Here is a 12,036-nt window from a genome sequence, read left to right on the forward strand (position 1 = left end):
CAGCTCTCATCTAATTGATCTAAGGTTTAATGCATTTCCTGTCGAATCCAGTGGGGCTCTTCACAGAGCTTCACAAGTTTACTATAAAACTATTGGCAGAGCAAAGGGACAAAAATGTTACAGATTAAGAAGAAGAAGACAAACAGATTACATTACAATTGAGAATAGCCTGTTAATGGACACCATAAAGCAAGTGAAAAGAGAAGCCTCAAATGGGAGAAGACATATTAAGAATACATAACCAACACAAGTTTGTATCCAGAATATCTAAACAATTCCTGTGAATGAGTAAGAAGAAGACAGCCCAAAAGAAAAATGGGCAAATGTCATAACCAGGCATTTCCCAGAAGCCGTCACAAACTGCCCAGAAACAAAGGAAAAGGCACTAAGCTGCACTGGTAATCGGGAAGGGAGAATGAAAACCACAGGAAGACATCTTTTCACCCCACCAGGCTGGCCCAGTTCTAACGTCTGCCTGCGCCGAGGATCGCCAGGGCTGCGGAGACACGCTCAAGTCCATGAGGTACAGCGGCAGATAAAGCTACTTTAGGGAACATCCTGGCATCACCTCGTACACCCGAGAGAAATTCTTGCACATGAGGTGTGTGCACAAGGCCCATAACATTGTTTGTAATGACATCAGACTGGGAACACTTTAGACATCGTCCAACAGGAAAATAGAGGGATGAACTGTGACACAGTTACATAAGAGAATATTATACAGCAGGGAAACAAATGACCCACAGCCACATACATCGTCACAATGGGCCTCACAGACATAGTGCTAAACAGAGTGCTGGCTTTCTCTAGTCGGTCACAGAAGTGATTCAAAAGTAGGCAAAACAAATTAATATATGATTTAGGAAATCATATATATGTGGCACAACCTTAAAACAAGGGTGGCCTGGCACCTATTTTTGTATAAAGTTTTGGTGGGACACAGCCATGTCCATTTGTTTACGATGGTCTATGGCTGCTTCACAACGACAGCGGCAAAGTTGAGTACTTGTGACAGAAGTCCTCTGGCCTGCAAAGCTGAAAATACTTACTGTCTGGCCTTTTATAGAGAAAGTTTGCTGATCCTTGCTTTACAGGAAAGAAAGGAAATACTTAACCCAAACTTCAGCACAGTCGTTACCTCCAAGGAGCCAGAGGCGGGTGTGATGAGAGAGGAGTGTCTAACATCCTGAAGTAAGGAGTTATTTCTTAACATAGGCAGTAGGCACATAGATTTCCAGGACTATTATCCCTTAAAGTGTACAGACATGTTTTAAATACTTTTTTTGCCTGTATGCTTTGTGTTGTATCCTACAATTGAAAAAAATTTTTAAGAGGAAAGAGAGATTACTTCTGATCCTGGCAGTCACCTCCATGGGTATCGAGGATCCTGGAATCCTATGACTCATATCCTACATCTCTATCTGGTACTGGCTCTGTCATCATCTTGTTTCACGGATAGAGGGAAATTCTCCTACTCTTTCTCAGCAGCAGGCTGCATCCAGAAGTAGCTTTCTAATCTAAAATTCTAGCCTTCCTAGAGGTATAGGATAAAAGAGTGTTTTAGAATTTGAAAAGTCTGAGATCTAGACCACTCAGTCTAACCAACCTGCCAGTGTAGAATTCCCTTAACAATATTTGGACAAATGGCCGCCCCCTCTGCCGGAGCACGTGCCATGAGGAAGAAGGCTGGAGTCATAAACAGCCTGTCCATGGTTCTGGTAGTCCCACCTGGACCACATGCTTCCACAATCTGCTCCCAAATCTACCTCTTAAATTTCTGACCACTGCTCTCTTTCAGCAGCCTGTGTTGAAAGGGACTTGAGTATCACCTGATCCAGACCTGTCTGTGGTGTGGAGGCCGTGCATGGGTGTATCTGGGATTCAGGCCTGTGCGCGGCCATGGGGGCCAGGTGCGGACTCATCAGGAGTCCATGTACTTCTCCATTCTCTGGCCGATGCTAGCGGTCAGATACTCTTTGTTACATTAGGACAACATCTCTGCCACTCTAGCATCTCCCAGGGATTCCTGTTTTGCTTTCTGCGCATCACAAGACATGATGTATGTTTGCATGTCCCTTAGTACAGTGCAGTGTCCAGCTTACCTGTAGAGATCTGTGATCAGCTCGTCCTCGTACCGAGCACACAGGTTGTTGAGGAGTTGTTCGTGCTGGCCAAACAAGCGGATGTAGTTGGAGGCAGGAAAAGGCTCCTTAGAAAGGCATGTGATGGTTTCCACCATTTTATACTTGTTAATGTGTATGCGGAAGTAAGTCCCATTTTTCGCATTACCTGTTACTATTTCTAAACCCTGGCAGGGGGTGGATCAGAAAAACAACATTAGAAACATTTCTGGACTTTGGGAACTTTATCATAGCAATTTATTTTTCAAATAAAACAGGTTATATACTATCGCAGTTGCAAATAACAGTTATAGATATTGACTAAACTCAACAGAAGATAACCATGTCAGAAATCACATACTTGTATTTAATGACTAAATGTTCCACAGGACACTTTACACTGTGATTGCATTGCTCCGCGTTTCTAAATTCGTTGCTAGGTTACGAGCAATTCTCTATTACTTGATGCCTCACACGGCACTGGGTCTATTCTCTTCTGTGAGGTGTTTTAAGATTTAATTTTCTTAGTTTTTTCGCACCACCATTTTCAGAAAAACCTCCTGGTGAAAAGTGATCAGAAAGTATTTCAGCTTTTAAAGTTTACTTAAACAAAAGGAATAAGTAAAAGGTGAATCTCTGACAGTGGGGCCTGGGGAGGTTCAGCTGTTTTGTAAGGTCTGTTCCATGCAAGAAGGTTCAAGTTTATGGGAAATACACATATACGTTCTGCAGGCTGCTTGTTAATTTGTAAATTGTCAGAGGTATGGAGTCATGGCTTTATGTCCCCTATGAACTGGCCGAAACTGCCATGTAGACCCAGATGACAAGGAAAGAGCCGCTCTATTCCATCACATGACTTCTTCTATTTCAGCCCCTAATGGCTACTGACTTACCCAATGGGCACGCATTCCCCACCGGCCCAGGCAACCCAACCGAGACCCCTCAGTGGCCAAACACAGGCTTTGTGGGTGGTGGCTGAACCTGCGCTTTGCCCCTGGACTCTGAACTTAGCACACAGTAATGCTCAATAACTCCCTCCTGAGTGCATATAGACTTAAGCTTTGGCTCTGAACTTGAACGTGGCATTTAGAAATACAAGGCAAGGTGGGCAGCACTGATCCCAAACATTGACTTAGTCTTGGGTGTCTCCAGGGACTTTGTCTAAACAAGGACACACGGTTTAACTGGATTTTTAAATCAATTGAAGCAACTGGTAGGTGTTTGGGTGTCACATGGTGAAGCCCTGAGGAGGGGTCAGCCAAGTGTAAAGGCACGGGTGAGATGCACAGGAGGGATGCCCACAAATCCTGGGCCAACCCCAAGCGTGTGTGAGAAACTGAGGATTTGGGGGTTGGGGAGAGAACAAAGACAGCTCAGGAAAGGGGGTGGCAGATGGCACCTCAAGGAGGTGCAGGTGGCCCATCACTCATAGAGGTGGACGGAGACAGAGAGGAAATCCACCACCACAGCGAAGTGTTATAAAAAACCACTCGTTAAGGCTCTATCTAAGAAAACAATGGTACATCCACACAGTGAGGCACAACGCATCCAATAAAAACTATTGGTAAACTAGACTTCATAACAGGGAAATATATTCACAGTACATTTTATACTACAGAAGCAATTTAATCAACATTTTAACAAAATGTCATTTTCTGTGGTTGGGAGACTGGGTCATTTTTGTTGTTTCTCTTTTGGTTCATTTGACTATCTGTAGTTTCTAATTTTTTTAATACAATGACTATCACTTCTAAAATGATAAAAAGTTATTTTTAGGGGCCAGCCCCACAGCATAGTAGTTAAGTTTGGCGTGCTCTGCTTCGGCAGCCCAGGTTCAGATCCCAGGCGTGGACCTGTACAACTTGTCAGCCATGCTGTGGTGGCGACCCATATATAAAGTGGAGGAAGGTTGGTACAGATGTTAGCTCAGGGCTAATCTTCCTCAGCAAGAAAAAGGAAAACGTAGTTATTTTTAAATACTCAGGCTGTGCTGTGGCAAGGAATTAGACTTTTGATGAAAAACTTGAGAGGGAGAGACATGAAACAGAAAGCAGGAGGAGGAAGGGAGAAATAAGGGAGGAAGGTCGGGGTGGGGAGCCCCTGGCTGCAGGCTGGTCATCCCCTCACCCTTTGCTCTTGCCACAAGTCCTAGATCTCTATCCTGGATCACCCCATGGATTTTTCATTCAGGTCTATTTCTTTAAGTTTTGACTTCTCAGACTGAGCGATGAACACATCTGGGCTGGGGCACATGACATCATAGAATAATCCTTGCCATCAACTTTACTTGGTGGCCCGTCACCATAAATGCTATTTCTGCATTAAATATGCACAGGTCTATGAGAGTGAAGAATGTGCCCTGCACGTGCATTTCTACGATTAAACACAAGACTTTAAAGACCATTCGAGTTTGGCACCGGCAACTTTAGACTTAGCCCCGACCCCCTCCACCCCAGGGGTGGGGGGTCCCTTCGCAGCAGGGACGGCTAGGTGGAAAAATTGAGTGTCGAGGGAGAGGCTGCTCCCTCGCCTTGGTGGCAGCTGAGGGTCTGAAAGAGGGGACACTGTCAACAGCTCTGGCATAGTACCAGCTGCCAGGTTTCCCCAGGGGTCACTGGAGAGCAGAGTCAGCAAGCCAACAAGGTCTTGGTCTCATCCTCCTCCTCTTAAAAATCTGAGCGGTGAAGACAGGAAACCAGGCATCAAAGGGCCGCAGCGTGAGATCTGCCCACGTGGGTGACAAAATTTTGATTTTGCAGTTTCACTAAATTAAAGCAGAGTTCCACCTTCTCCTCACAAGAACTCTGGGTTTACGAGGCTGATTTGGCCAAGGTTGAGCTTCTCAAGACGAGGGCAGTCTCGACAAGCTCGGCGTCCGGCAGGCTGCTGGCCAGGTATCTGAGCGGTCTGTGCCTCCAATGGCAGCCTGTTCCCCGAGGGCGGCATTGTCAGCATTGTTTTCAGTGATTTGTTGTCATGATTCTGTTTGTTTGTTTTAATTTATTTTCAAATTTAAATATTGAATTACAATCTTCGGGTTGCCTCTGTATGTTTTAGCACCATGCGGGCTTAACAAGTGCACCAAACAGCCACACTGCACAGAAAGAAACGACGGAGTTGTGCCATGACAGCTAATCTTAACTATGGAAGTAACTGCGTCCTTTTTAACTAGATTTGGCACTGTCTTAGCATAACTGGGGGGGCCATTCTGGGAATGTGGAATGCATCGAAATATATCGCATTGACATTAAAGATAATTCACCTATCGACAGGTTTCTCAGACACAAGTTACGCTTGGAGGTCGGCCAGACTCACCTAAATTTCTTAGGTCATACCTGTTCACAGGTGCTTGCAGATCAGGAAAACCCAGTGAGGCCCAGGCCCCTGTCTGCCTATTCCGACAGAAAGTCACTCCACTCCATGAGGACTTGCCCGGCTTCCAGCCCTGGCCCCGGATGAGGGGTTCCAGGGAAATGATGATCGTTTGACACACTTTCCAATTCTGTGGGATGTGTCTAGTTTCTTCTTTTATTTTAACTATATAAGTAAATTGTCAGGAAATTGGGATCTTGAATTTAAGATTTTGAGGGAGTAACTGGTTCTGCTGTGGTTTTTTTCCTTCCTTTTTTCCTGAATACAATTATCCTTTGAGTTCCTTTACGATTTTGACAATGGTTGGAAAATGGCTCTGGAATTCATGCCAAATGGAAGACACAGGATTAATCAGACTTGATGTGCAGGAAATCACATTCCCGATCCTCATGATGAACGCACAATTTTAAATTTAATGGTATCCAAGGCAGAATTTGTTGTGACAAATTTCTTTATTCCATGGTGTTTAAGCCAACAAAGCATGTGGACTGGAATCTGTAAATCAGTTTATTATGTAGACGACTTGGGGTCCCCTTTCTTCCTTTTGTCAGGTTACCTCTCAGAGAGCTCATGAATTACTGAAGTGCCTTCTTACTTAAATATTCCAATTAGTGACTGCTATAAAAGTCTGATAAGATTCATCTGTACTACATTTATTGTGAGAATATTAATTTAGTTTCTCTAGTGAAATATTGTTCAATGGGCTCCATTCTCAATCAATTGGCTATATTTAGGTGACTGTCTGACCATTTTGGCAACAATTTTACTTGATCAAATTAATTCCAACCCCAAAAGATTGCCATGGAACCATCCTACATTTTTTTTTCTCAGAGAATAAAATGGAAAAAAATCTGTTTAGATCTTCTGTACTAATTAAAAAGGAGGCCCACCTGGCAAAACGGTTAATTAAAGTCAGGGGTCCTGTTCAAATACTGTCATAGCACCAGACAAAGAATCTATTTAAGTTGCATTCTTATTAAAACTCTCATTATCTAAAAACCCCTTTTGGCTCCTCCTCTGACTTCATTCAGAGAGAGAGCCAGTGGTTCATAAATAAATAACACTGCATGTGGGAAATCACACGTTGTCCTTGAAGAATCTGGTTCTGTCTGGAGCCAAGTCCAGTATTTTCAAGCTCTTGTACATATTCAGCTCCAGTTACTTATCTACAGTGACCAAAATGCTCAGCCTCTGAACACATCATCGGGGCTTCATCCTGCTTAGTTTAATGCCCCACCCCATGGGTGGCAGATTGTACTTTCCACAGATGGTCACAACGATACCCCCATCTTGCAGACTCTTCCTCAATGTGACCTTGACACTCTTCCCATCGACAGAAGAACTCTCTGCCCCTCTCCTTGAATCCTGGTGGGCTGTGACTGCTCTAACAGAGGATGTGGGGGAAAGGACACTGTGTGACTTTTGAGGCTGGGTCATAAAAGGAAATGCAGCTTCCAACTTGCTAATGAGGACACTTGCCCTGGAGCCCTGAGGTGTGAGGTAAGAAGTCTGACTACTCCGAGGCTGCCATGCTGTGAGGAAGCCCAGGCCACACAGACAGCCCCCAGGTGAGGCTCTGGTCAGCACTCCCTGTGGTTGAGTCATCCCAGCCCAGGTGCGTAAGGAGCCTTCAGAGGACCCAACCAGGGAGTCACCCCTGACATTCTAGTCTTCCCAGCTGAGGCTCCAGACATTGTGGAGCAGAAATAAGCTGTTCCCACTGTGCCCTGTCCAAATTCCTGACCCACAGAATCTGTGAGCAAAATTAAATGGCTGCTTCATGTTGCTCATTTCTGTTACGTAGCACTAGAACTGGAATGCCATTTGCTATGATCCTTTCTCTATTTGTAAGCAAACTTTGCATCAGACCATCTAAAAGAACCTAAAAGAATCTGGGAGAGGCGAAGGGGAGTAAGTTTTAGACACCTAGCATCTGTCCCTTCCCTGGAAAAGCCAGATTTCATGATTTGTCGGGAACTCTGATTAACAACGACATCCACACTGATTGCTCAGCTGTTTTGTTCCTTAAAGGCAGGGTTATTAACAATCCCAGAAACACAGAGAAGTTGAATAACTTGTCCAAAGTCCATGCGAAGTAAGTGGAAGAGCTGGGATTGAGATTTCCGGAAGGGAGAAGGGTGAGAGGCCAACAGCCTATGCCATTTTGAGTCTGCTCTCTTTAAGGAATTTTCCAATAGCTTCTACTTACACCTCATTGGCTAGAATCTGCCACATGGCCAACCTTATTCTCAAGGGAATCTGGGAAATGTGTTTATTTTAAGTTGGTCAGATCATTAACCCTCAAAAATATTCAAAGATAATAGATAAGAAAATGGGAATGAAAGTAGGCAACTTCCAATGTCTGCCTCACTGACAAAAAAGCAAACAAGACACACCAGAAAGGAAACAGTTGACGACAAACACTAGTTTGGGACCATTTGTCAGAGAATCTTATCTGAGGAGCATACCAACCGACCACCAAGCCGTGTCCTCTCTAGTTACCTTGAACCCAGGGGACACCACACCTCACAGCTTCTGCTTCTCCTGGATCATCTTCCCTGTGTAATTCAGGGAGGGCAGGAGAACAATGGGGTCTGGATGGATATCCCAGACCCTAAGCAATTTACCTGCTACATTGCCACAAAAGTGGTTATTTTAGTTATCTACTGATGCATCACAGGTTACCTCAAAACTTAGTGGCTTAATGTCCTTCAGTAGGTGAAGGGATAAATAAGCTGCAGTGCATCCAGACAACCGAATGTGATTCAGTGCTAAAAAGAAATGAGCTATCGAGCCATGAAAAGACATGGAGGAAACAAAAGCATATTACCAAGTGAAAGGCGCCAATACGAAAAGGCTACATACTGCATGATTCCAACTCTATGACATTCTGGAAAAGGCGAAACTACGGAGACAGTAAAAAGATCAGTGGCTGCCAGTGGTTGGGGGAAGAGAGGGATAGGTGAAGAGGCAGAACACAGAGGATTCTTTGGGGAGTGAAACTACTCTGTATGGTACTAAAATGGTGGTTACATGTCATTATACATTTGTCCAAACCTACAGAACGTCCACCACCAAGAGTGAACCCTAATATAAACCGGATTTGGGGCGATGATGCATCAATGTAAGCTCACCAATCGTAACAAATGTACTGCTCTGCTGAGGGATGTTGACAGTGGGAGAGGCTATACATGAACAGGGGCAAGGGATTTATGGGAAATCTGTGAACCTAAAACTGCTCTAAAAAATAAAGTCTATTAAAAAACTCTCAGTGGCTTAAAACAATAATAAACTTTTATTATCTTTGTTTTGGGAGTCAGAAATTGGGAGTGGCTTACCTGGAGGATCCTGGCTCAAAGTGTCCCATAAGTTTGTAGTCAAGATGTCAGCTGAGGCTGCATCATCTGAAAGCTTGACTGGGGCTAGAGGATCCACTTCCAAGGTGGCTCCCTAACACAACTGGCAAGTTGCTAATGGCTGGTGCAGGAATCCTCAATTCCTTACCACATGGACCTCTCCAAAGGGCCGCCTGGGAGACCTTACAACATGGCAGCCAAGTGATCCAGGAGGGTGCAAGTTGGAAGCTGTAATGTCTTTCATGACCTAGCCTTAGAAGTCACACACTGTCATTTCCACAATATCCTACTGGCTGCACAGGTTAGCTGTATTCATTGTGGGAGGGGACCATACAAGGGTATGAATACCAAGTGGCAAGAATCACTGGGGGCCATTTTGGGGACTGGCTACCACAGTGGCTTTCTGATGCATGAACCAATACATTACGCTAAAGACTCTTAATAAAGAATTTCACCCCCTTGTAAACAAAGTGTTATATTTTATATAATAAACAAAGTGTTATATTCACTAAAGTGAAATTCAAGAATAGTACTTACAAAATCAGGCTGGGCCTTTTGTACCTCCAAGGGAGTGGGAATGGCGGGCTTGGCAATATGCAGATAATGGTAAGACCCAGGAAGAATGCCTCCTGGAGGAAATGGCAATTTTCCACATTTAATTTAGTTGTTAATGAAGTGGGTAACAGAGCTTTATTTGTAGCACAGCACAAAGAGAGATGCCTACCATAGTGTATGCTCCTCATAACTTTCCCACTAAAGTACTGCTACTAGCAAGGAACCAGCTGGGATTGATTTCACTTAAATCAATGTGAATGTGCCATTATACCCCATAATACAGCCACTGAAGCTCCAAGAAGATGTGCCAAGCTGGTCCCGTGTATCCTGTCATTTCCCACAACTCCTGGCACTTTAACCTACACCTGCCAAAGCCAAACCAAGACGTATAGAGGCCTTAAATGTTGCAGTGGTTTTCCCGTTCCCCATCATTCCTCAATACATAACCAAAATATTGTAAAAAGTGAATGTTATCAGGAAAATCAACAAAAGTCTTGTTCAATGCTTTAGAAAACTATCATTATGAAATTCTTAATATTTCTAGCTTGTCCCAGAAGTATGAGCCTGATCTGGCTCTGGTCTCTGACACCCACCCCTGCTCTTCCTTTCCCATGGCCACCACGTTTCCTAAGGTCTTATCCAGAGTGAAGCAGAGGAAGACCTCGAAGACCATTTGCTCAGGTAGAAAAAGACCAGGACTGGAATGTAGGGCTTTTGTCTCTTTAGTCTAATATTCTGTTTACTGGATTGGGGTCCATGGACACCCTGGGGGTCCATGGATGGCTTTGGGGTTTGGTCTATCAACTTCCTGGCAGCGAATATACAATTTTGTAAATATGTGCATTTTTCTGATAGAAGGTCCACAATATTCAAAGACTATTTTCAAAGGTATCTCTCACCTCCCAAACATAAAGAAATCCTGTGTTATTCATATGATGATCTCCTTAGGGGCCAATAAGGCTTATGTGATGAAAGTGGACTATTTCACAGTTGCAAATGGTTTAGCTTATCCATTCAGATAGCAGGCCAAGGTCTGGGATGCTTGGAAGGGTCTCCTTATCTCTGAACTTATAGTGGGAATGAAAGTTTGGTAAGATGTCAGGGCATCGCACCACTTACCAACTGTGAGTGACCTCTGTCTGGGCAAGTTACTAATCATCCCCTAGTCTCAGTTTCCTTATCTGTAAAATGGGGACTACAGTTATGATGTGGTCCATAATAAAAGCTCAAAATGCAAGGGACCATAATAATGATGTCTGGTCCATAATAAATGCTTAAAAATGAAAGAGAGCTCTTGGCCCAGTGGCGCAGCAGTTAAGTTTGCACATCCGCTTCTCGGCGGCCTGGGATTTGCTGGTTCAGATCCCGGGTGCCGACATGGCACCACTTGTCAAAAGCCATGCTGTGGCAGGTGTCCCACGTATAAAGTAGAGGGAGATGGGCATGAATGTTAGCTCAGGGCCAGTTTTCCTCAACAAAAAGAGGAGGGATTGGCAGTAGTGAACTCACGGCTAATCTTCCGCAAAAAAAAAAAATCAAGAAAGAGGGCCCTACTCTGTCTCTGTGCAAATCCTCTAGGGACAGAGGAGTCCCCTCACTAAGCCTAAGAGGAATATGGTGGGCTGCCCTGAGCACTGGTCCAAATCAAGAGGCACTTCATCAGAGGCCTACTACACACCTTGGATCTTGGCTCCCTTGTACATGGGGATGAGTCGGTCCAGATCAGCTGGTGGCTCAGTCACAGGCTCGAGGGTTGGATCAAAGAGATTGAGCATAGCTGCTGCCAGCTGGAAGCCAATTTCTTTGGAATTGAAGCTGCTATGAGTCCACTCATTTGAGTAATATTTATTGGAGAATTTGGTGAGGGAACCGGCAGCCCTGACGGCTACGTCGTTGGTGTGGAAGTTGGCATCAATCACAAGTCGGCCATCATAGACCAGACACGCATCATTGAAAGCTTTAAATGTTTCGTAATCCACATTCTTCTCAAAGAAGCTGAAAAACATCTAAAAAATGAACAATAACATTATTACTCAGTTATCACTCTTCACTTTACCTTCCCAAGACTGTGAATAGTCTCTAGAGTATTTTATCATTCCGGGCACGCAAAAAAACCTGAATCTACTAAAAGTTTGTCATAATGGTATTTGTGTGTGTGTGTGTGTGTGTGAAAGAGAGAGAGACTGATTGCCTTTGGTATAAAGAACAAATTAAGATCACTCAATGTCCGTTTTTTTTAATCATTCTATCTAGACATCCAGTGGAGAGAAGGATGCCAAATGATGGAATATCTAACACAGGAGTAAATTTTTTTTCCCTGTAGGGAGGTTTACATTCATAGAGGCACCACCTTCTCCTCATTCTCCTACATTTTGAGTAGCTCTATCTCAGCCTCCTTCTATTTTCCTCTTCCTGTGTCTGACACTTAGGTCTCTCTAGATTCCTTCTTGGGGTCACCTCATCCAGTCTTGAGTCTTCAGATTGCCCCATTCCTGGCCTTTTAAACCCAGAGAGCCTGTCCCTTCAGGATGCCTCTGAGAGGAGGAGAGCCCCATCAGCCTCGGTATCTATCAGGTCTGGGCTCCTGCCTTGTTGCTTCCTGCCCTGGTATGGCAGATGATCATTCAATAAAT

General features: G+C 44.2%; 1 protein-coding gene across 3 annotated transcripts in view; it reads right to left on the reverse strand.

The window, feature by feature from the left end:
- Window positions 1-12,036, reverse strand: part of CFAP61 (cilia and flagella associated protein 61) — a 295,450-nt gene that overhangs the window by 61,994 nt on the left and 221,420 nt on the right. For all 3 annotated transcript variants that reach the window (XM_070485505.1, XM_014855816.3, XM_070485506.1), the window contains 3 exons: window positions 11,082-11,409; window positions 9,386-9,477; window positions 2,103-2,308 (listed from right to left, as the gene is read on the reverse strand). In XM_070485505.1, coding sequence (XP_070341606.1) covers window positions 2,103-2,308; window positions 9,386-9,477; window positions 11,082-11,409 — 626 coding nt within the window. The remainder of the gene's footprint in view (window positions 1-2,102; window positions 2,309-9,385; window positions 9,478-11,081; window positions 11,410-12,036) is intronic.

This window comes from Equus asinus, chromosome 15 (assembly GCF_041296235.1).
Source record: "Equus asinus isolate D_3611 breed Donkey chromosome 15, EquAss-T2T_v2, whole genome shotgun sequence".
Taxonomy (NCBI): Eukaryota; Metazoa; Chordata; class Mammalia; order Perissodactyla; family Equidae; genus Equus; species Equus asinus.